This window comes from Acinonyx jubatus, chromosome E1 (genome assembly GCF_027475565.1).
Source record: "Acinonyx jubatus isolate Ajub_Pintada_27869175 chromosome E1, VMU_Ajub_asm_v1.0, whole genome shotgun sequence".
Lineage (NCBI taxonomy): Eukaryota > Metazoa > Chordata > Mammalia > Carnivora > Felidae > Acinonyx > Acinonyx jubatus.
In genome coordinates this window covers 53852068-53877209 of record NC_069397.1, presented here as the reverse complement: position 1 = coordinate 53877209, position 25142 = coordinate 53852068, and the positions used below count along the sequence as shown (strand labels likewise).

General features: G+C 55.5%; 1 protein-coding gene across 3 annotated transcripts in view; it reads right to left on the bottom strand.

Moving 5' to 3' along the window:
* Positions 1-25142, bottom strand: part of TMEM104 (transmembrane protein 104) — a 58669-nt gene that overhangs the window by 18953 nt on the left and 14574 nt on the right. For 2 of the 3 annotated variants that reach the window (XM_027052385.2, XM_027052386.2), the window contains exons 7-8: positions 23517-23616; positions 22987-23095 (exon numbers count right to left, since the gene is read on the bottom strand). In XM_027052385.2, the coding sequence (XP_026908186.1) occupies positions 22987-23095; positions 23517-23616 (209 nt within the window). The remainder of the gene's footprint in view (positions 1-22986; positions 23096-23516; positions 23617-25142) is intronic. The other variant, XM_027052387.2, reaches the window with a different exon arrangement.

Genomic DNA, 25142 nt, shown 5'->3' with positions numbered 1-25142 from the left:
AAGGTTAGGATTTCCTGCCAAATTGGATGCTCGGGGAGCAGAGAATTAAAAGCTGCTGGTTGGAGTTATGATGATGGGACCATTTCCAATCTGCCACTTCGGAAGCAGCAGAGGCATCAGACCTTATTAACATTTACACTGCGCCATTTTATCACGTTAATGCTAATGACACTCGCCAGAGGTGCGGCAGGCGGCAGAGGCCCGAATGTGGGGAGCAGGGCCCGCTTTGGGGAGTCAGGCTCTGGCCCTGTGATCTGGGTGAAGATATCACAGCTGCTCAGCCTGGCGGCCAGTCCCCGGCTCCCTGGCTCCCCCCGTGACAGGGTGACAGGCAGGCGGGCGCTGGCGGAAGGGGGGCTGTGCCCGTCCCTCCCCCACCCCCAACCCCAAGGAGGGCAGGATGTGGGAGAAGCTGTGACCTCTTATCCAAGTCCATTATCACTGTGAGAATGAATGACACCAAAGACTAAAGTAGTGCTTAAGGAGAAGGCTCTAATTAGCTGGGGAACAAGGCCTCTAGGAGGGCTCCAGGGCTGGGAGACTTCTGGAAAGGGCTTTCTGCTGGGGGCCTGCAGCCAGCTCTGCTTCTGTCAGGAGGAGGCGAAGCATTGCCATTAGGCTAGGGGTGCTGGGGGGGAGGAGCAGAGAGGGGGGAACACGGCAGGGTGGGGGGCGGTGGCCCCTGCAGGCCAGGACTCAGTGAGGCAGAATCACCAGCCCCGCAGAGCAAGCCGGCTTTTGCAGCAGCATCAGCCCAGCGTTTTGGAAAATAACCACTTTAGGGAAACTTCAACAGAATTTCTTTTTTGAAGGCTGAGAGGGAGAGTCTTGAGGAATTATCGACAAAGCCACTTGCCACAAATGTCTCCAAATAACCGTGACCTGCCCCAAACTGGACTCCTGGCACATCCAGGCAGGTGTGGGCACTCCACCTCTGACCTGTGATGCCCACTGGACACGCTGGATGTTTTCTGGGGGGGGCTACATGGGAGGCCAGATCTCATCTTTGAAGCCTAAGGAATGGCTTTTAGAGGGCTCTGCTATGTAAAGCCAGGGGGCAGGGCGGTGCAGGAGAACCAGCCCCCACGATGACGGGCAGGGAATCTTGCTACTGCAGCCTGCACAGGTCCCTCCCCAGATGCTAGAGCCCCCTCCCCGGCAGCTATCTACCACCATCCACTTTCTGCATGAGGACAAGGTTTAACAACACCCTGCAGGGTGGGATCCCAGCCCACCTGAGAGCTTCCCTCTAGTTAAACACATTAAGCAGACAGCCACATCCCAAAAAGGTCGAGTAGGAAGTGTGCGCGAGGTGCCATCTGCGTGATGGGGAACGGGAGTCTAGCCGGGCGCGGAATGAGGGTCCACACCTGCCTGGCACTCCCACATCCGGTCTAGGGACCGCAGTGGGGACTGGCAGCGAGGGTTTCTTCTGGAAGACCCGGTCAACAGCTGTGACACCCACGGCGGGGACGGCGGCTGGGATGTGGTTTCCTCCAGCGCTCAGGAGCACAGACTGACGGCATCGCTCGGGAAGCACAGGGCAAAAGCGCACGGACCGCCACACAGCAGCCCTCGAGTGGCGACGAGCTCACGCGTCGGTGGGGGGGGGGGGGGGGCAGACGAGACACACAGCACAGGCTGGGCTAATTAAGGAACAGGTGTCCTCTGCAAATTAGTTAGAGCCAGACTCGGCGCCCGCAGGGGCCGGCATCCAGAGCCGGAAAGGACACCGCCGTGAGGCTGCCCGGTCTCTGGGAGGAAAGGGGGCGTGGGAGGAGAAACAGCCCCCGTGTTCCCATGGTCTAGCGGGGACAGAGTTCATCTCTGAATGCTGAACAGCCAAGCGTGGCGCCTTCTGTTTTCCGTTTCCTTTTTCAAAAAGAAGAGATAAAAAGCCAAAAGACAGCCTATCCTCTTGGGTCTTCTGGTCTAGCCCACATGACATTATGAATTAGCTGGCTCCTGAGCAAGTGTCCAACCCCCAAATGCCATTGATCAGTTCAAACTCAGAATCTGTTCAAGGACTCTCCGAGCCCGACTCATCACAGGAGGCAGAGACACCAACTGCTGCAGACAGATGCGTTTTGTAAAAAGAAAAAAATAAAGAACCATTCTCTGGTTTCTAACTAAATCTTCAAACTGGCCACTGGGAAAAAAGGTCTGAGACAGACCTGAGACGGTGCAATGGGGGCCGCTCGGGTCTCTTCTGGGGTCGGTGAGTTTAAATGTGCACCTAAGGCCCCACGGCAACCTTGCCAGTCTGGATGGACGCAAGGCAGTTCACGCTGCTAATGAAGCCCCAGCAACGTTTGGGCATGGCTCTTCCAGTGTCCTGTTGGCACTCCAAAGGTAACACGACTGCCTCCCTTCTGTGTCCCCCATACAGGTTAAGCACATCACTCACCTCCCTTCTGTGTCCCCCATACAGGTTAAGCACATCACTCACCTCCCTTCTGTGTCCCCCATACAGGTTAAGCACATCACTCACCTCCAGTTGTGCCAGCTCCAAACTTCCAACAACCCCTCACTCCTTCCTTACTCTGTGCTAGTGCCTCGTGACTACTGTAATTTGGTGGCTTAAAACCACAGGAATGTATTTGTCACCATCCTGGAGGGGAAGCGGAGCATACAGCATGGGCCCCTGACCTTGTGTGGGTGGGGCTGTGGTGGGGGCACCCAGGTGAACGTCACAGACAAAATGATACCTAAAGTAAGAGGAATCAGGTAGGCAAAGGGCTGGGGAGAGTTCAGGACGATCCCTCGGGGAATCTGCCCCATCCTTCTGACCCTGTCCTCTCCCTCCTGGGCCCAGAGCCAGCTGGTGCCAGTGTCATCTCCCACACTCAGCCCCAGCCACACCTGCATCTTTCTTGTGCAATTCTCAAGGGCTTGTCATCTTGGAGATGACAAAGTCCAGTGGCCCATGATCTGGCTCCAGCCATCTTTTTCAACCTTGTCTCTGAAGACACTGCCCCCAGAACCTATTAGCCAGCAGTCCCAGGCTGCACTGCGAGTCTGATGTGCCCAGAGCCTCCAGCCGTCGGGCCTTTGCTCGGCAAGCTCCGCTTCTGCTGGCCCAAGTTCTACTCCTGGTCCCAGTCCAAAGTCCACTCCTGCTCCCAGCTGTTGTCTTCCGCTTCCCCTCCCTGGAATCAGCCATGCCTCCTCCCCCAGGGGTCCTCTCTGGCTCCGCCAGGGTAGCAGCTGTCGCTCCTGCACATCCACGTTCCCACAGTGCTGGGCACGGTGCCCCCCACGGGAGGGCTGACCCGACTGTGCACACCCCAGAGGACCGGGCTGGCAGGAGGTGACACATTTCCTCCAGAAATGAGACCCAAGGACCAGGGAACAGAGACCCAGCCCTCGGCCTGCGAGAGGCGGGAAGGGAATCCCCTCCTTAAAACCAGTCTGAGGGACGTGGGAAAGGCTGGTGTGGGCTGCACTTAAGGATTCCCAGCACAGGACGGTGGCTCTGCTGAGACCCCGAAGCCCAGATGCTCATGCCCGCACGAGCTGGCTGGCGTCCGGGAACTGAAGGCTACCCGCTACCTCAGGCCGCCACCGTCCTGCGGGGAGTGGTTCGGAGCTATCTGAGCAGCCAGGCCTCAGCCACGGAATGGGAGAAAACACCCGCCACTCAAGACAGCGGGTCTTTGCCTCAGAAACCCTCGAGTCGGAGTGGCCGAGGCTGAGCCACACTCACCACCTGCCTCTGCTGTCTTGAGTTCTAACTCCACAACCCACTCACAGAGGAAAGGCTCCACCTTGTTTTGCCCACAGAACGAGCCCAGGACTGGCTGCAGGTCATGTCCTTTGCCAAGTGTATGGGATGGGGAGGCAGGAGTGGGTGCGTTGGTGCAGGAGCACAAAAGCACGGCAGCCTGATTGCCATCTCCCCGGGCCCAAATCCTCTGCAGGGTTAGCTGGTCAGGGAAACCACGTGGATGTTGGAAGCTGCTGCTGGTTCCACTCAAAAGGCTGTTCCTACATCTGGTTGCCGTGTTCTGTCCCGTCAACCACTGCCTCATGTCCGCGCTGCCCTGTGAGACGTCACTCCCTGATGCCGCAGGTTCGTGGCGCTTTGCAAAGTGTACTCGCATGTGGGGGCGCCTGGGTGGCTCAGTCGGTTAAGCTTCAGACTTCGGCTCAGGTCATGATCTCACGGTTCGTGAGTTCGAGCTCCAAGTTGGGCTCTCTTCTGTCAGCGCAGAGCCTGCTTCTGATCCTCTGTTCCTCTCTTTCTCTCCGCCCCCTCCCCTGCTTGCGTTCTCTCTCTCTCTCAAAAATAAACATTAAAAAAACAACAGCAAAAAACAAAGTGCTCACACGTGCGGTCTCGTGTCCTGTTCCCGGCCATCTGTGAGGTCACCAGGCAGGTGACGATGCCTCATTTTAGCAATGAGGGGGCTGAGGGACCAGGGAGGTGTGCAGACAGTACGAAAGTGGTGGGGGGGGGGGGTGAGGAGCGGAAGTCTCCTGACCCTGTCCCAACCGCAGCGATCCCTGCATGCCGCATCCTGTTGGGCCGTCTTTCCAGCATCTCCTATCCCCACATCACACTACTCAGCCTCATGCCTTTACCCTCGTGATTCCACCTGCTGGCACAGAACTCCCCTTTCCACCCCCCTCACTCCCATCACCTTCGAAGCTCTGCTGGGGGGCCAGTCTCCTCCACAAGTTCTTCCTCCCTGGGGCCCTTGCCTGGATTACCAAATGCACAGTCAGTACCACATTACCGAATTCTGGTAGGTTCTGAGTTGCTCCTTTCTCATGGGTTGATTTTGTGCACACATCGCCCCCACCCCCAGCAGAGTACCAGCACCATGATGGCAAGGACTGTGTCCCTGTTCGCCCCAATACCTAGGAAGGCTTGGCACACGTGAGATGCCCAGTGAGCATCTGCAGAATATGGTGAATTTGGAGGCGGCGGCGGCTGGTGGACAGGTGTTACCTTGCAGTGGAAGAAGAGGCAACCCCAGCCTTGCTGACTTGCCTCGTACCCTCCACCGGTCCCTCCTGCCACTGGCAGCATCTGAGCAGAGTGCACGGCGCACGGGCGGGCAAGTAACCCCCTCTGCCTGAGAGCGGTTTACGGTGTCAGGGAAAAAAAAAATTATCTTCCCCAAAGAGCTGTGAAATCAACATACTCTGATTTAGGAAGAGCAAATTAAAACAGTGTTTGCTCTGAGAGTACCCACTGGTTTCAAAAGAGAAGGATATTCAGCCCTAACAAGGAGAAAAGGCCCCTCTGAGAAGAGCCTGGGGCTCTCGGCTGCCCTCCGTCAGCCACACCTCCCTGGACCCCAGCAATGAAGGGGCTCGGATCCCAGGGGGCTGTGACCACTCTGTGAATCTGCCTGGCCCCTCAGAAGGGGTGACATCCGAGAAGAAACCTATGCCAGAAACCTAAAGGTCGTCGAGGAAACGACTCATTCCCTGCCCACCTCTGGGAGACTGCAGACTCAGAGTTGCCTGTCACAGATGGCTACTCACCAGTCCTTCTCTTACAAAACAAAATTAAAGCCCCACATCCTGTTTGCTGTCACTTCTTCTCCTGCTGGGAAGAGGCGCGGCGGACCGCAGCTTCTGATCGGAACTTAAACTTGGGTGAACTTCAACAGCACCCCTAGTCCACTTCACTCCCCTCCAAACAAGAGCAGGGGCGGGGGGTGGGGGGAGAGGGCGTGCTGTTCAGGGGGGAAAGGGAAGACAGGAGAGAACAAGGTGCCGAAGCGACGGCCACCATACAGAACAAATGTCCTAAGAACCTGTGAGCAAGTCCATGGGACAAAGATGGATGCACCAATTACCTCCTGTGACAAGGGGTGGGGAGGAAACCTAGCAGAGAAGCAGACAGCTGACTGTCAATCCAGCTGGGGAGGGCTCTGTCCCCCGACCTAGACATAAGCAAAGGGGCAGCATCCCGAGGGGACGAAGGCCAAATGGTCAAGGAAGCCAGCAGTTCCAGCGAAGCATGAAGGTGATGCTTCTGCGGTGTTCTCTGGCTCCTGGGGTCGAGAGGAAGCATGGAGCTGAGGAAGGTGGGGCAACCTGGCTGAGGCTCCTACAAATACGGACGAGGTGGCGGCCGGGAGACCTGCTCGATGGGCCAGTTCCCTGAGTGCCTGCAGGGTTATTTAGTTCCTTTAAAAGTGAGGGCCAACAATAGCCAAATTATGGAAAGAGCCTGAATGTCCATCAACTGACGAACGGATAAAGAAGATGTGGTTTATATATACAATGGAATGCTACTTGGCAGTGAGAAAGAATGAAATCTGGCCACTTGCAGCAACGTGGATGGAACTGGAGGGTATTACGCTGAGTGACATAAGTCAGGCAGAGAAAGACAGTTACCATATGTTTTCAATCATATGTGGATCCTGAGAAAGAAACTTAACAGAGAACCATGGGGGAGGAGAAGGGGGAAAAAAGTTACAGAGAGGGAGGGAGGCAGGCAAACCATAAGAGACTTAAATACTGAGAACAAACTGAGGGTTAACGGGGGATGGGGGAGAGGAGAAAGTGGGTGATGGGTATTGAGGAGGGCACTTGTTGGGATGAGCACTGGGGGGTGTATGGAAACCAGTCTGACAATAAATTATATTTAGTATAAAAAAAATGAGGTCTTTGGGGCTCATCTGCTTGTAGCTCCCACAGGGCAGTGAGATAGAGCTTCCACGAGGATTCAGGTATCAGCAGCTTCCTCTGCACTTCACCCATCAGCACCCGGAGTTTGTTTCATTCATTTATTTAGAGAGGGGGAGGGATAGAGAGGGACGGAGGGAGGATGAGTGGGGGAGGGGCAGAGAGTGAGGTGGGGGGAGAGAGAATCCCAAGCAGGCTCTGCACTGTCAGTGTGGAGCCTGATGCAGGGCTCACACCCATGAACTGTGAGATCATGACCTGAGCCAAAACCAAGAGTCAGAGGCTCAACCGACTGAGCCACCCAGGGACCCCAAGCTCCCAGAGTTTCAACATAAAAGACTAGCTGATCCATCTGGAGCCTTTTTGGGGTAGGTGGGTGGGGGCTTGATTTCTCTGTTAGTGTAGCAGAAGTGACAAGTAACAAGTCTTGAAGGGGAATGGTGACATACTGCCTAGTCTGCCCTCAACACGCAGGGCTGACCAGGGGCGTGGTGTTGGCATGAGCAGGGCTCAGGACTGCTGGCTCAGGCAAAGGCAGGGCCACGCTGGGGGCACAGCGGAGCTCTGAACTGATCCAGGAGGCTATCTCTAATGATAAAAGAAATGAACGCCCAGCTTACAGGGCCGTCTTTGTTCCAGGGTGCTAGGGGTTAAGAGTTAATTGGGGTTAATGAGAACACAGCATGAACCCATCCCTAAACGGGAAGTGAACTTTCCAGGCGTCCTTGAAGTGCATGAAGAAATGTTCAAGGATTCTATTTTTATTTCTCAAGTGGCTGTGAACATTTTGGTTTGGGAGTTTTTATTTTCTCAACTTGAATGACAATGTCTGGAGATTTATCCGCAAAAAGGAGGGGAGCCTGGAGTCAGCGAGGGACCGCCGGGGGGGACCACAGGTTTCAGGGCCACGTGCGCAGGGCAGGTGTTAGCATCCTGACACTGCCCTGGCTAACCTTGAGACCCTGGAGCATTAATGAACTTCTCAAAGCACATCACGTGTGCACAGGTGTTCAACAAACGTCAGCACTGGCCATCTGACCCCAAGAGTATCGGCACCCAACCGTGTTATTGCACCCACGCTTATCAGTCCACCAGACACCCCAGGTGGGGGACTACAAACAGAGCCCAAGTGAGGACCTCCAGCCAAAGAACGTCAGGTCACTACTACTCCTGTGCCCGAGTTTAGTAATGGTCCAAGTCCTCTGTGGGGGAGTTCAAGTTCTTCCGAACCAGACAGAAAGGATCAGCCATCACGCAGAGGACGGAGAGCGCCTGACAACAGGCAGAGGCCCCCGTGGTCAAGCCCAAGGAACCATTATCACAGCTCACTTGCCAAAACCCTGCGATGAGACGCACCATCTAGAGGAGGGCGTCTGGGTTCCACAGAAGGATCGGTGTTTTCACGTGAAACTCCGAGCGGCCACTTTCCAAAGGCCCAGCTCCACGAGGGGCTGGCCCAGAGCAGCACCTGTGGAGCCTCGCTGTGGGAGAGGGCTCTGCCGGGACAGGCTGCTGCATTTCAGACACCAGCCCAACCACAATGGGGATGCGGCCAACCTTCGCCCAACCATTACTCGGTGGAGAACGAGTCATAGAGCCAGCTGGAGGCCGGATGCCTCTTTCAGCACACCTGGCCACCCACAGCACAGATGCGCATCGGCCCAACGCCCCCCCCCCCCCCCCCCCCGCCCCAGAACGTGCTGCATCTTACTGTCCCTGCGCCACCCCACCCTCCCAAATCCTCACCTAGAAGGGATCGAGAGATTGCAGACTCAGGTAATGCCTGAAAATAAAAATGGAGAGCTGATGCCCAAGGACTCTAAAACAGTGTGTGTTCCTAGAGCACACGCTCTTCTCCGGCTATCACCTCACGACACCCTGCAGCAGAAAACCAAGTCCACTCCCGTCAAACAAGTCAGCCCCACTCAGAATGAGTGAGTGTGGAGACACGCAATACCCGCCAAAAGTCAAGTGTGTACTTGCTGGAAGATGCCGGGCCCCAAGCAAAGGCAATAACGGGCCCAAAGGTAAAGACTCTTCAGGGCGTCCTCACGCGGCCCCTGAGCTACAGGACAGAGGCAGGTAACCAAACCGACACCGCAGCCGATCAGACCAGGATCAGGAGGAAAGCCTTGTCCCTCTGCTGGTCAACTGAGAAGACGGGGAGACTCTGGGGCACCTTCCCCGCAGAGCAGGAGGCTGGCCAGTGAGGTCACACCTGAACAACTTTTGCTGAGATACTGGGGAAACAGGATTTGTCTCGATATGGGGGTGGGGGGTTGGGAGAATGACTTCCAGGAGAAACCATGGATGGGGGCGCTGCTCCCAAGGCTGCACACGCAGACAGCTCCAGCTGTCACAAGCCCAGCATGCCCCCTCCCAGAGGCATGCTGGGGCCGGCACGGAAGAGAACAGAGGAGAAGCTCCGGACTGAGAGCTCAGGGAATGGCTTGCTGGAGGCCAGCAGGAGAGTGACAGCCACAACACAGGCTGCAAAGGACGAGCGCTCCGGGACAGGACCTTCCACGCCAGCTCCGAGGGCGGGCACACAGGGCTGTCCCCAGCACCCCTGGACCACCCCTGGCCAACACCTGAGGAGCCTGGGTGACGCTGTTCCCTGGGTTCCCAGCACCGTCAGCCTGGAGACAGCCAGGGTGCTCACAAGGCACTTCCTGCTCCGGGTTAGTCCCCAAACACACCAAGTGAAAAGCCGCCTGTGACTGACAGTTGAAAGCATTTCCATGTCCCCTGCTCCAAATCTTCGGCTTTTTTCTCAAAGCAACTGGAAATAAGGCAGATGCAGAAAAGGACCCAGATAACGTCCTTCTCTGAACCCTCTGCCCTAAACAGCCCCTGCCCTGCTTCGATGAAACAGAAATTCTTAGTTAGGGACCTGAGGTCTGTAACCTGTGTTTACGGTTTTCCCTCTGGGAGGCAAAAGAAAGAAAGAGAGGGGAAAAAAAACCGCATCTCCTCCTGAACCCATGGATGGCAAAAAACAAAGATCAAGAAACTCATTCCAAGTTTCAATCGTCAAGCAGCATGATGTCTCACTGAGGAGCCTGGCTGCTGAACTCTGTGCTAAAGACGTGTGGTTCAAAGAGCTACCTGGGAGACAAAGGTCACGACCCATGGCAGGGCTCCCTCAGTACCGGGAGGCCTGGCTGTGCACCCCCCGGGAAACGACTCACGTGCTGTGACCGCCACTGGACGGTCATCTTTCTAGAAGGCATGCCGTGGCTCTCAGGCATCTCCACCACTGCGTCGTGATCCCCTGCCCCGGCCTCTGGAATTGGGACAAGCCCCACATACCTGGTCAGGTGTCCCCTGCCTTGGCCCAAGCCCCTCGTTGGGAGATGGTCGGGAACCGGGTTTGGAGGGGATGCTGTTGGCAGGGGGAACGGCTGTGACCACGGAAAGGCTGCTCTCACACCGGAGCCTTGGATATGTCCTGGGAGGCTGACCCGTCACCCAGAGAAGGCTTTTCCTTGAAGGCGAAAGAACTGCCACCACTGAACACATCCTGGGTGCTCACACAACAGCAGCTTCCATCGAAGACCTCTTCCTGACCCCGACACCCCGTGAATTGGTTACTGGCTCCCCTCCAGAAGACTGAGGAAAAGGGGGGCAAAACAGCTTGTCTAGACCTCACAGCAACGATCAGATCAGAACTCAGGCTGTGTGTACTCGAGGCCGGTCCCCTTTTTTAGGACACTTACTGCCTCCCCTGATTATGCCCTAGAGAAAGTCTCTCCACAACCCCCCCCCCCACCCCTGCAAAGCTGCCTCCTGGGTGGGGGGCGGGGAGAGGGCCGGTCCGGTCCAGTGGGGTCAGCCTGGCACGGCCGCTGCTCGCCTCAGCCCCGCTGGAGGACAGGCCTGCATGCCTGTGCTGTCTCTTCCTCAGCTCAGAAGCCAGATGGTGCCTGGGGGTGGGCAGAGTTCCAAGGATTTGGTGCCAGAACTGCAACCCTTGTGGTTTGGGGGGAGGAAAGATAAATATTGTGGAAAACCCACACAGTCACTCACTTAATGATCATACACCATCCGGGCTTATTAAGGGCAGCGTGGCTTCTCACGAGCACGAGAGAGATGGGTCCGCACCCACCTGCCCAGGTGAGAAAATGGAGAGGCCTGACCTTGGACTGGGAGGGCTTTAAGGACAGTGATGACAAGGAGGCAGGTGGGACAGAGGGCGTGCGGGAGGAAGGCTGGGGGCTCTGCCTAGAGAAACAGACCTGCCTCTGGAGCTGGCACCGTCCCAACACTTCACTGCTTGCATTTCAGGTGCCAAAGAGGAGGTGGCGGTGATGGGTGAGCTACCCTAGACCTCCTGGCATGTGGACAGCTCCTGATTGTCCCCCTCTGCCTTCAGTCCCCAAAGACAGGGTGCCCCTAAGGCCACGCTGAGGGGTCTCTTTGTCCTGGCAGCGAGGCACAGAAGCTGACCCGCGCCTTTGGGAAAGGAGAAGCCCGCTGGGTGTGGAATTTCTCGTGGGAGTGGTGGCTGCCAGCCGTGATGAGCCACGGGCATCAGTAGCCCCAAGGGCTTATGGAGGGACTGGGCCAGTGCTGGCCACAGACCCAGCAGTGGCCCCACACACCTGAGTGCTCTCGCTCATTCAGATGTTCATAGAGCAACTGCCCTCTGTGAGGCCCATGCTGGCTCCAGATGTGTGGATCGAGCACAGCCCTGACCTCGAGATGCTTACAGTGAGACCCAGTACCTGAATACACACAAAAGTCCAATTATTGCCATGGCAGCGGTTTGGGGGGTGGGGAGAGTAATGGCCACATGACTTCAAAGGAGACAGTGGAGTGCAGCTTCCAATGAATAAGTGCTTGTCAGACTCTGAAGCAAGGGAAAGGCACGTGATGGGCATGGAGTCATGTAAGCACCCAGCGTCTCTGGAGGACAATGGCCGGTGAGTGTGGGGCAGAGATGAGAGAGAAGGTTCCAGAAGGAGAATGGAGCAGACCACATCACGTAAAGGAGTGTAAATGTTGCCTTGTGGAGAGGAACTTTGAACAGGCTTTAAGCTGGGAAAGGACAGCCACGTCTACCTACAACTAACATTAGGAGAATAAAACAACAGAAAAGCTCCATGGCCTTGGGGCAATCCTTGTGCCTAGAGGTGGCTGGGCCAGCACTGCGGGGCTGGGGCTGGGGCTGGGGCTGAGCACTGCCTCCTGTGCCCCAGCTCCAGGCTCCCCTGAGCACCCCGGGGAAGACTCTTCTCTGTCCTAATGGGACAAGGCTTAAAAGGGACTGTACTCATTTGAACTGTAAGTTCTGGGGGCAGAAGACAGAAGGCACAGCAGGGATATCCTGGCCAGTGGGCCACGGTGCTAAATGGGTAACAGTGCCACCTAGGCCCTTCTGGTGAGCCTCTCGGGAGCCAGCGTGAGTGAGCAGATGCCAAGATGTTAACTTCTCCTTCACTGCAGGCTTGGTTTACCGGTTCTCACTTTTTAGCCACTTGAAATCTCTCCACGGAGATTCAAGACCTGCTCTTGGTCTTGGTATGTTTACGCTGGATGTCAGGGAAGGGGAGATGACGGGTCCACGGCACTACTTCCCCCAGGGCTGTGCTCTGCCTCACGCGTGAGAAAACTGGAGAAACGTGTCTGGCTTGGCCACGTGACCCAGGGCCTGGAAAGAGCTGTCAGGGCCAGGCTGGGGGTCAACTGGTCCTAAGAGCAAGAGGACTCGAGGGGAACAGGTGGACTCTGTGGCGAGTGACAGAGATGGGAGTCTCTCTCTTTTTGGAGAAAAGCACCCACACCCCCAACCACCTGATTCTGTTGGGAGTTAAGTTGACTTTCACTGGCTGGTACATGCACCTCATGGACGTTAGAGCTGAGCTAACGCAGAGCTGTTAGCGCCTCTAGTAACGAGCTGGAACCCGACTGCTTTGGGTGTCCCTGTCCTGAGGACATGAAGAGGCTGAGCCATTGCCCTCTGCCACCTCAACTGCCTGGCGTTTGTGTGGCACTCGACGAGAGGCGCCAGGTGACGGCTGCGGGTGCTCCTGGCGCCTTCCCTTCCCCGTTCCACTCTTCCCACTTGTCTCTGTGTGGGAAGAGCGGATGGTGGTGGGAATGCTCCGTGCTGGAGCTGGAGGGGAGGGAGGGAAGGAAGTCAGGTGCCCAGAACATGGGAGCCCTGCAGAGAGGAGCACAGGCCAAGCTGGCTCCACCCCTTCTCTGCTGACGTCAGACCTCGAAATAGACAGATTAGGGAGCAGGATTCTTTGCCGACACTGAGTAACCTTGGAGGTGGGGAAGGAGGGGAGACAGGGCATCAAGCTGGCTAACAAGCTCTGTCCAACTGGGCATAAGAAATCACACTAACATCTCCAGCTTCCCCCCAGTTGATGGTCAGAGTAAAGGCCTCTCCATGGGGTTGGCATGCTATGGGCTCTAAGAGGAAGCTGAGAACACCATCCATAGGGACCCAGGGGAATCTGCTGGCCCCGGGATCAACAAAGAAGCCACTAGCAAAGGGACGCTGCTGGAGCCCTTTTCTCCTGGGGACACCCGGAGTCTAAAAACAGTCTGATCAGAGGGGTGATGCTGTTCCCTGTCTGCATGGAAGTGTGTGAGTCATCAACTCCAGTATGTCACTTGTGACATCAGGCTGGAGACCTGTGGACGTGTGGCCATCGTCTTTCCCTGGAAGAGGCAAGGCACATGAAGTCCCTGACCACTGCCTCCACTGCTGTAGCCTGGGCGACCAGAGCAGGCCTCTCCCCGGGACACTGGGGGCTGGCAAGACCATTTACCATTGTGACAGGTCCTCTGCCAGTAGAATTTCTCAAAGGGGAGAATGCACAGACTTGTCGGCAGAACTGGTTGAAAATGCAGATTCCTGGGCCCTGTAGCCTTAGATCTGCTACATTCGGCCTGGGGCAGGACCCAGGAATGTGTATTTTTAACAAGTACCTGAAGTTGGTTCCTGGAACCAAACTTTGAGACAGAGTTCAGGCTCATGCTCCTGACCTGGGGGAAGGCACAGAGCTGGACAGTGTTCTTAGGGGCTCATGGGTGGAGCAAAGCCTCCCTACAGTGGTGGGGGGTGCACATCACAGACTGGCAGGGGCCTTTCGGTCCCCGTCGGCATCCAGCACTTGGCCAGGCAGCATCTTGCCTCCTCTTGTCAAGGTTTTCAGAGTACGTCTCAATCGGTAGCTAGATGAGGTTCTTCCTGTAGCCAAACTTACTGTGCCCTGCTGCGCTCTGTGACCCTTCCTTCCAGATTCACACTCACCACGAAGCATCTGCTCAGCAACACGCTCGTCGGCACCTCCCTTTGCACTTGAAGGCTTATTAAAATGTACCTGGTCTGCTCTCAGCCAACCCATGAGACAGCCACGACTCATGCTAATTAATCAGATGTCATCAATATGCACCCTAATTGTTCAGCTCCCCTGATGCCCATCATGCCCGGGCCATAGGCATCTCTCTGCTGGCTGCAAACCCTCTGGGCTTCCTTGGCTCCTGCTTTTCTCTGCTGGGCTGCCCTACGGTCTGGAGAACATGTCCACAGACACTTTTATTCTCGGCAGCTTGCGTGGCTAGCGCCGCTGTCTGGGATGCCGGCAACACAGAGGAGCGCGGTTATTACTTTAGAATGAGTGCTTTATTTAATTAAACGATTACTGGTGGAGCCCTGGGGCGCTATTTAGAAAGACACCAAATTCTGCTCACAACAGACACCCTGTAACAGAGAGTGAGCGTCACTCAGGGAGCAGGCACAGCCCCACGAACCTCAGCAGGGCTGTCCCGAGTACCAGGGTTCTCTGTGCAACGAAAGCATCGGAGAGACACAGACATAGGACGGGAGGTGGAAACGGTTTGGCACGTACAGTTTCCAGTTTAGTTAGCACAAAATATTCAAGAACATTCCATCTTCCTCTGAAACCACTGGTGGGCTGCTGGGTTCTAGATGGCAGTTTTTTCCCTGTACTTCTGGGGGAAATGGGATGGAAAGGGGGCAGGAGGGGAGTGGGAGGTATGAAATCAACCAGGACGTTTCCTCAGAGAATACAAAGTCACTGTTAGTTCTTTGTCCAGAAAGGGAAGCAGAGGGGATGTGGAGCACGGAGGCGGCCTGGGCTGCAGTGTTTGGGGTCAGTCCGGAGCAGCTTGAGGGGAACGGATTAAAACACACACAGGGGTCAGTGACAGGGTCGGCCCAGGACGCCTGCGGAGTGAGGAACCAGGTGTCCATTCTTGCTCATGCTACTCACAGAGAAGGTGCGCTCAAGCCCAAGCTCAGGCTGCCTGGGATCAGCGTGGAGTGTGGATAAAATGGTCCTGAAAAAGCACAGTGCAGAAGGTCCCCAGCGGGGATGAACACTCCCCATGGAGACCTATTTGGAAGTTTCCCAACCAAATTGGCCTGTGCAGGAGTGCAGGCTGTGGGTATACACTTATAAGCCCTGAGAAGCTTCCCAGCCTGTGTGTGTGTGTGTGTGTGTGTGTGTGTGTGTGTGTGTGTGTGTGTGTGCGCGCGCGCGCGCGCGCGCGCACAGCCCCAGCTCTCTCGTAGGTGGACTGCTCACGTCCACCCCAACCCCACGTCTGCCTGCTTCCACAAGCACCGGGCTTTGGATTGCTGCACCTTTGCACGTTACCACGTGGATACTCCCTTTACAAGAGACAGGCTTCTAAAAGTTCTATTTCTAAATACTTAGTTTTCACAGAATGACATTTTATACACACTAGGAAAACCAAGTACTCAAGAGAAACCTGCAGCGAGTCCTTCTGTACAATAAGGGAGCACTTTGTAATAAATAATTCCCCCCCCCCCAGTTTGTTTTGGACTTTTGGATAGTGGGGTTTCTTAGGAGCTGAGTATGCGAGGGTGGGGTGGCCAGGTTATGGCACACAGGATGACTCCCCCCCCCACCCCATCCCAAAGCACCTCCCTGGTTGAACTGAGGATGGGGCAGGGTAGAAGGACAAGAATCCAGGCAAGTCAGTCTGACATCTGCCCATGTGCCCAGGAGTCAAAGCAGCTTGCTCTGGGCAAGTGGTGTTTGTAAGCACGTACTTGTGACTTCCCAGACAACAGATACAGGGGTAGAGACCTGGGACGCCCTAACAGGGGCAGAGAGACACGCAAACTGCCACTGTGACCTGGAGGGTCTGGGCAGTTCACCTGGCTCAGGAGCTAGGATGCAAGTTCCCTTCACCCAAGAGGACAGAGAACGCAGGACCCCTACCGATGGCAACGAGCAGCCTCTGAGGCTTGGGCAAGGGATGGTGGGGACCGTCCAGGAGTAGCTAGTCCCACCATCTTGTGATCCAAACCCCCATCACCTGGTATTTTTACGGGGAGCGCAGAGGAGGCAGTGCTGGGCATTAGGTGTCATCCCCTCCCCCAGAGTGTCACGTGCTGGCTGTGGCAGAGGCGGGATGTGGGGGTGATGGATGGTTGGCTTAAAGCCAGCCGACAAAACCCACGTCCCTGAGAGCACATTAAAGACAAAAACAACAATCCTCTCACTGAGCTGGGGGAGGAAGCTTGGGCCAAACACCCAAACGTGCTGGGGGTGGGGCAGGGGGCAGCGATCACCATGGTCTGGAGCCATGCTGGGCAGCGGCTGGGCAGGCACTGGGGATGGGCCGGAGGCTGCACCCAGGCAGCAGTGGCCGTGGGTGACAGGTGGGGTGCTGGGGGGGCTCACGGGGTCCCTTGGCAGGAGTTTGAGAGACCCAGTAATGGGATGAGTGACAGCACAATCTGAATCTCATTTAGAAAGGGCTAGACTAGGGGGATGGAAAACACCAAAAAACAAGAGGCCATTCCCGGGATGAGATACAGAGACAGCTCCCTAGAAAAAAAGAGAGAGAGAGAGAAAGAAAAAGACAGGCCTGTCCCTGTGTTATTGATTTCCTTGAAAAAGAGAGACAAGCTAATCCTTTAAAGTCAGTCACTTCAACGTGAGCACCAGTGCCCGTGTGAAGTCAGAATTCCCTCAACATTAGAGCCCCAGCTCCTGTCTGGACTGTGGGCACACACATTCTTGGGGCATAGGGCAGAAATCCACTCATTCTTCCTTGAGCCCCAGCATCACGGGTTGAAAGCAGAGGCTCAGCACGTGGGGGAGACCGTGCCCTCAGGCAGGAGTCCGCCCAGAGGTTCAAGCAGACACTCCGCAGCTGGCAGAAGACGCTGCAGACCAGCACCAAGCCAAACTCCCGGAGCGCGGTCAGGCCTCGGTCACCAGGGCTACCCCGCTCACTGCACCTGCAGGGGATGCCCAGTAAGACTGGTAGCTTCCCATGAGTGAGTGGGGAGAAAGTGCGAGAGGCCAAGCAAATGGACCTTTCTGAGCCTCCGGACTGAGTGAAGAGGAAAGGAGCACACTGAGGGGAGGAAGAAAAGGGAAAAAAGGATGGGTCTCCCTGGTGGTCGCCAAACGGTCACCATCCCACCAAGGAGGCACTCTGATGTTCCAGACCCCGTAAGCAACCCCACACAGCCAGGAATCTCCTCTCAGCCCGTTACTGAGTCCCCAACTCATGTGCGTCAGACAGGAGGGCAGTGTGGCCCAGAGAAGGGAAACTGTCATCAGGCCATTTGTGGGCTTAGCACCCTGCTCTCCGCTTCCAGACACAGCCAGCCTGTGAGCCCCGCCCAAAGACAGCTCATCTGCCCTGTCAGTTCCCGCCAGCCCTCGGGCGCCACCCTTCCTAGCTGACTGCTGAATTCCATCCCACATTCCGACGGTGGCAAATCCGGGGGCAGCACCCATACCGCATCCGACTGGGACTGTGCTCTGGGGTGCATGGAGGTACCTCTGGAGGGGTGTGGCAGTGTTCCCGAGAGTCCCCATGTCCTGTTGAGTCACTGCTGCTGTGAAACCTTGCTAGCCCACACTCACTTTCTTCCTCGCTGGTCCTGAAGGCCTCTAGGCCACCTCCTGCCCCAGAATTGGTAAGAATACATATTCAAGTGATGGCAGAGGTGACCCACTTATTAGCAGATGCCACAGCTCCAGGGCACAGTGGCTGATGCTGAAAGAGGCTGTGACAGGGACAGGAATCGTCCTTGGGAAGACGCGTCCAATTCTAGAGCTCCTTGAGTGTGAGAAGTCCGCTCTACTATCTAGGAGCGAGGGGCGGTAAGACAGGCAGCAAATCCATCAGGCAGACAGGCAGGGCGCACACACACATGGATCACTGAACACACACCCGCCTGGACAGCGTCGCCTGCAACCCTCTGTAAACGTCAAGCTCCAAGGGCTGACAGACAGGTGCGACCTGCCCCTCCTCCCGGGCCTCATGGTGGGGCTGCGTGCAAGCCCAGCAAGCCTGTTTCCAGGGTTGGAGGATGGGGACGGGAACCCCAGGAGCCAGGCTCCTGTCCCTGCCTCGGGCCTGCGGCCCAGGGGAAGTCACTGTCCCCACATGTCAGTTTTCTCTGCTGTAAAGTGGGATGATGCCTCACTGTGCGGCTGGGAGGGCCACATCAGAAAGTAAGTGGTGACACAGTACACACACACACCAACGCCGTGGGAGGAAGGGCCGGCTGAGGCCTGGTACTGCTAGTGGGCACCTCACTCCCCTTGCCACCTCCTCACAAAGAGGACATTTACCCCTTGAGTGGTACTGTTTTAGGAAGAGACCACTGGGTTTTAAAAGAGGGACTGTTGGGAGTATGGAGGTTCCTCAAAAAATTAAAAACAGAACCACCCTATGACCCAGCGGTTGCCCTGCTAGGTAATATTCAAAGGATACAGGTGTGCTGACTTGAAGGGACACATGCACCCCCATGTTTATAGCAGCGCTATGGACAACAGCCAACATATGGAAAGAGCACAAAGGTCCACCTACTGATGAATGGATAAAGAAGATGTGATATGTGTATATATAATGGAATATTACTTGGTGATCACAAAGAATGAGATCTTGCCGTTTACAACAATGCGGATGGAACTAGAATGTATCACACTAAGCAAAATCAGTCAGGCAAAGAAAGACAAATATCACAGGATCTCACTCATATGTGGAATTTAAGAAACAGAACGGATGAGCATAGGGGAAGAGAAGAAAAAATAAGATAAAAACAGGGAGGGGGACAAACCAAAAGAGACTCTTAAATACAGAGGACAAACTGAGGGTTGCTGGCCGGGTGTTGGGTGGGGGGGATGGGCTAAACGGGTGATGGGCATTAAGGAGGACACTTGTTGGGATGAGCACTGGGTATGATATGTAAGTGATAAATCACTAAATTCTATTCCTGGAATCATTATTACACTATATGTTAACTAACTTGGATTTAAATTAAAAAAACAATTTAAAAAATGCTATTAACAAAAATATAAAAAAAAAAAAAAGAGGGGGGACTATTGAGGCACCTGGGTGGCTCAGTCCATTGGGCGTTTGACTCTTGATTTCAGCTCAGCTCATGATCTCACAGCTTGTGAGTTAGTTGTGAGTCAGAGCTCTGTATCGGGCTCTGTGCTGACAGTGCAGAGCCTGCTTGAGATTCTCTCTCCCTCTCTCCTACTTCTCTAGGTAGCCTACTCCTCTAGGAAGAGTCCGGCAGATAGAACTCCCTAAACTCCTCAGCCCCCAACGCACACCCCACTTCTTCAAGGGGGTGTCCGGCAGAGGGCGGCAGGTCATCTGTCAGGCACTTGCAGGCTGCCATCTCTCTCCCGGGCCACCCATGCCCTGGAGGTGGATGTCACAGCTCTTGTATCAAGGCAAGATGGCGAGCCAGGGTGACCTTGTCCTGTCCCAAGGCAGCCCACAAGGGGCCCCCACTTGGCACCATCAGTTTGTAGCCGAGTTTCCAGCCAGGATGAGCTCCGCTCTGCCATCTGCCCTCCCAGCTCTGCCTGGCCGGTGCCTGCTGGGCTGCCGGTCACCCAGCAGCATCTGTCCACCTGTAAGAGGCAGCGGCTGCTCCCGTGAAACGTGAGGAGCTTTCAGCACTCGGGGAGTCCCACCGGGGCCCTAGGGCTTCCCTGACGCTCTAGAGGTGGTGGCAATGACAGGGCCAGGCCCTGGGCGAGGGGTGCGAGTGACAGGCTGGAAGCACCGCAGGGACGAGGAAGTGAAACGAGCACTTGGCAGTGGCCTGGACTCCAGGGGACAGCAGCATACGTCCTGCCTCCCTGACACTCAGGACGGCTGGATTCCTGGACGGAACTGATTTACACACAATCCTACCACTTCACCACTGGTCCCTGGCTCCCCACTGCACAGGACAGAATGAAATGGTCAATTCTGACTTTGTTTCCTAGTGAAACCGGAGAAACTCTGCAGAAAGAATCCCAAGATACTCCTCAGCCTGGAGGCGAGGTTACTGGTTTGAAAGAGTTGGGGCACCCAACACTTTCCTACTGATCCTTCAAAGGGGCAGGGGAGGTGGGCGGGGGGTGGGGTTCTAAGAATCCAAGCAGCTGACAGCAGGTCCTGATGTTAATTCTCACAGGCCTTTGCAATGGCCCAGGTCACTCACTGCTGGCTCCAGCTGCAGAGGCTTGTGGGGACGCCCCTGGAAAGCACATGTGACTCACGGGACCCCTGCCTCCCAGCACCCCGTTCTGTGACTACTTCAGAGAAGGAGAGAGAGAGACTGACTCATATCAGCTGCACTGGCAATCACAGGATGTGGACGGAGGTCGCAGGGTGCAGGAGGGGAGGAGGAATTTTCCATTTGTTAAAGTCAAGGGCTTTGGGAGGCGACTGGTGGCCGCCGGTGGAGAAAGCTCCCTTCTTATCGTGATGCCATACACAGGCTGGCCTCTGGGCATAGTTAATATCCCAAATATTCTCATTCTGTGTGTGCATTTCAGTAGCATTCCTAGGAAGACACAGACGAGATCATTTCCAAAGGACTTTCTGAAAATTAAGTCACAAAATAAAAGCCTGTATCCTTATTTCCCAGGATGTACCATCCCAGAATAGCAACGAAGAGATGGTTCTTATGAGGCCCTTCGAAACATGCCGGCCGGGTAGGTGCCTCGTCTACCTGAGACAAGGTGACTGTGCATGGGGTGGGGGTGCTTTAAAGCTGCCTGATGCTTTGCCCCATCTTTTGGTGAAGTCTGTCTGGCTGCTGCCAAAATCAGAAACCGCTGGTAGAAAGAGGCCTAACGGGAGTCTCTAGAAGGGATGAACAATCTCCTGAACGTGAATGACTGAGGGGCAGGGAGGGGGTAGTACAACCCTCCTCCCTAATGATCTAAAGAGGTCACATGACAATGGAATAAAGACACAGGGATGAGTCCTGTGGGTCAGACTGGGAGTGGGGGTGGGGGAAATGCCCCTGTCACCTGCAGCAGAGTTCAGGACCAAGGAAGGAAACCCCTTCCAGCACACTGAGGGTGGGAGGCCCGTAGGTGGACGCACAGCAGCCAGCGTTGAGGGTTGGGATGTGCGTTCTTCAGAGCTACACGCAAAGTTGTAAAATGACATCTGAGACAATGCGGAGTTCTGTCTGCCCTGAATTTCTCGACAACAGGCAGAAGAGTACATGTGAACTGAATACCTTCTGAGCAAACCCAGGCCCCCAGCGGTGGACTGGGAGGTGGGGGGTGGGGGTGGGGGCAACAACCGAGAGAGAACGGGCTCTGCTTCTGCTCACCCTCCCCTTCCGATCTCTGCAGCTTTGGCAGGCCCGGTGGCAATCAGCCCTATGAGTTATAAGTGCAATATCTGAAATTTGAAGGCGGTAATTAATGCCTGTCTGCTTTCCTGAACGGCTCCTTCTGTTCGGTCAGGGAGCTATTGAGATTCAAGGAGGGAGGCTCCCGTCATGTGGAAGGTTTACAGGAGTAAGTGAAGGAACAATTTAATAAGGCAATAATAACGCTTCTAAATAATTTACCAGACAAATGGCAGCAGCCAATATTCTCAGTACTCTGTATCTGTGTTGCTGGGGAGGGGACGTGCCAGGTAGATTCAGCACAAAGTCTAACAGCCTCTCGTGGAAAGACCCACCTGAGGTCTGGTGCCTCTGCCCTGGATATGCTCCTGTGTCTGTGTTGAGCCTCTTGGACCCTTTCCCCCACCTCCTCCTTCAGCCAGTTAGGATCTAGAGATCTAGAGCCTTGCATTTAACTAACACTTTGGCTAATTTAATCAATGATGGTCTGTTTAAATGCTAAGAGGCTAACAGGCCTCAGCTGGGCTGCCCTCCCAGCGGCCCCCCTCCCCCAGACTGGGGAAGCAGGGAATAGTGCCAGGGAATGAACCTGCTACCAAATCCCCACCAGACCTGTGGTGGGGTGGCAGGAGTGGGGGGGTGGATCTGAGATATGATTCTAGCCACAGGTGAATGAGGGAGAGAAACACCAGACCATTCAACTGCTCCAGCAACACAGAAGTGGAAAACAAATCTCTCCCGTGGCCTGGGCCACAGGACTCCTTCGGCAGGTCCACGGGGCAGGACTGGGAAGGCAAAACCACCCTTCGGTGTCCCTGGGTTAACAAACTCCAAACCAGGTGACACAGCTGGCAGGTCCTACACAAGCCTTTGCCAGGACAGATAACAAGGAGGCCAACTCCCCGAAAGGCTCAGCTCTCTCCTGAACCCTGCCTCCCGGCCCCATAGCAGCCAAGTGGCCACGTGTCAAACTGTGTGTCACCTCACACACCTAAATATGTGTCAGGGTTGAGGAGGACCAAGAGGAGGCAGAGAATATTAATGGATGCCGCAAAAGGGAAAGGGAAGCATTTCTGAGTCCCACCCACAAAGCAGGCAGAGATAAATAACTGCCTCTGGTTTCGTATCTTATTACCCAAGACCCGTCTGGCGTGGTTTTTGGCTCCAACTCTCCCCGCCCCGATGGCACAGAGCAACCGAGAACAGCCTGGAGATCCATCTTCTTCCCTTGTCTGCAGGGAGGAGGGAAGACAGGGAGAGAGCTGGGCTGATCCTTCCCTATCTGGAGAGCCTGTGTGTGGTCAGGGCCAACCGTGAGATGGCTCAGTCCTGCATGCCCAGTCAGGAAGCCCGGCACCTACCATATGCTCCGAGGCTGGCCAGGAGTAAGGTCAAAACGCGGCAAGTCTCTGGAAAATTAGTTCTGACACTCTTGAAGAGCTGTGCTCAGGATGCCCCTCAAACCCCGAGCGAAATTTACAAGAGTTCAGGGCCCGGAGCTGGCAACGACCCGGATGCCAGCTGCAAGTCACGCGCGACTGAGGCCTGGTCACCGGGACACACAGGCTACGTTCTCAGTAACGTGGTCAGTTTTGTGCCCAGGGCCGTGGCCCCAGTAACCAGCCAGAGCGTGGAGCTGTGCAGACCCTCCTCTCTGGTTCAAATGCCCCCAGCCACCCAGGCTGGGCAGAGGCGAGGCCACTCACCAGGTAGATGCGGTAGGCGTCCACGCGGCGCAGGGGCCCCCAGCACGGGTCCGTGTCGTTGTGCTTGGTGTCGGCCTCCACACCACAGGACTCGTTGCCAGTGGCACTGCTGATAAAGAGAAGAGTGGCTCAGTGTGGCCCCCGCTCAGCTGGAAGCAGACAGGATGCAATGTTACTAATTATTAGCCACCGCTGAGCCTCTGCTCCCACCGCCACTGCTTCAGGGCCAGACAGCCTGACTCTCCACGAATCGCGCCCTCCTCCTAGGGCAGGTGCCACTGTTCCCAGAGCGCCATGTCCTGGCAGCTCAGGAGCCCCTGGTGGGAATCCTAGTCATCTTCCCAATGGGGCAGGGAGGGGGACAATGACGAGGGGCACGTTTCCAAAGGACAAAGTGCACAGCCGGCTGCAGTACGTGCAGAAAAGGGCCTCGGGCATCTCCGTCCTTTAGATGCTGACAGTTTGCTTGGTGTTGTGCTTCTACCAAAAGCTCTGCCCAACTGGCCGAGCAGGGCAAGGGGGACACTCACCAAGTCACCTGCATGAGGGAGAAGGGCACGGCGGCAGCATAGATGGCCAAATCCCCGTACAGGTAAATGATGATGCAGAAATAGAACAAGTTGACCCCCACTGAAAGGAACAGAGTCATTGGTCAGGGAGCTACAGAGATGCCCATGTTCTTTTCTGATGGTGAAGTCTCTACCTCTTCCATAGCTTTCCTTTCTCAGGCTGTTTACTTTCTACAAAAAGAAAACAACAGCGTCCTGTGGCTTGTGCTGCCTGATTGGTTACACTGCGATGCGGCAGGAGACATAGCCAACCCGGACTTTCACCTGTGAGGCTAAATGAGGCTTGCAGCATCAGACGCTCTGAAAGCAGGCAAATGCAGGGCAGTGTGAGGCGGGGGCTGGCTGGGGAGGCTCAGAGGGGCCTTCATGCTTGGGACAAGCTGCCTGGGCAGGAGAAGGGGAGGGACCCTGAGTCAGGAGGCTGAACCCAAGTGTGCCTGGATCAGGGCCCCTTTGCAGCCAAACACAGGACTCTACAATAGAGGCTGGTGGAAAACAAAACAAAAAATGGTCCAGCTTCTGAAGCTGAAATCAAGAGGGTAAAAAGCCCTTGATTTCTAAAGACCAAGTGCCTCATTCTGAGTCTGACTATTCACCAAGCCCTGGATGGGAAGAGGTGGCTGGGGGTGCTGGTGACAGAGGGGGCAGTAGGAGGGGGCACTTAAGACAAGCTCATGGTCAAAATGGTTGCAAGGGAGGACGCTGCCTTTGGAAGCTCCCTCCACAGAGGCAAACCTTGCTCCCCTCTTCCTCTGGGTGGGGGAGGGCTGAACCAGGAACTGGGAATGTAGGCTCTAGCCCCAGTGCTACTGACCTTGCTTCCTGACCCTGGCAAGTCCCTGACTATATTCGATCCTGTACAGCGAGAACTGTACCTGTGCTAAATTCCATGTGTGATTCGAGCTTTAAAGACCAGGTGTAAAAGCTCTGAAAAAAAGCATCCGGGCTCTACAACCTCAGGGTCATGCCCCCAGACAGCCAGTCTCAAACTCCTGTTCAGACTGACTGCTCATTTTTGATGTCACTGGTCTTAAGCTGCTGGCTTCTCTGAGAAAAGAAAAAAAAAATGAAGTGACAGTTCCCTTCTAATCCTGGTGGCTCTGAAGAGCCTCTGGGGTCCCCAAGGGGAAAGCCAGGGACATGTTCCTCCTGGGCTATTTGAGGTCAGCTCTGCTCCTAGGAGTCTGGGGGAAAAAGACTAGGAAAATACGGTTCTTGCAAGAACTCTGGAGGGCCTCAGACAAAGTCAATGTCCAAGCTTAGTGGCCCCTGGGGTCTGGCTGTCACTCAAACCCCACGCTCCAGGTACAGCCTGTGCCCCAGCCTGTCTTTCTGCTCTGACACCAATGTTCTCTGCAGAGAGGTGGTGCCCCCCGCCCCCACTCACCCTCCCTCCATTCGCCTGTGGACTACGGTGCCAGCTCTGGTTATAAACTGCCATTGACCCTCCCTGATCAATAAATTTCATTACTAGACACAAAATAGGGGGATCAATGAACTTCCTGAGAAGACAGCAATGACGAGGCCTGGCACTGCTGGTCACAAGTGAGCCTGGACCCCAAGGGGGCTTGTTGTGGGGGGTCGGGG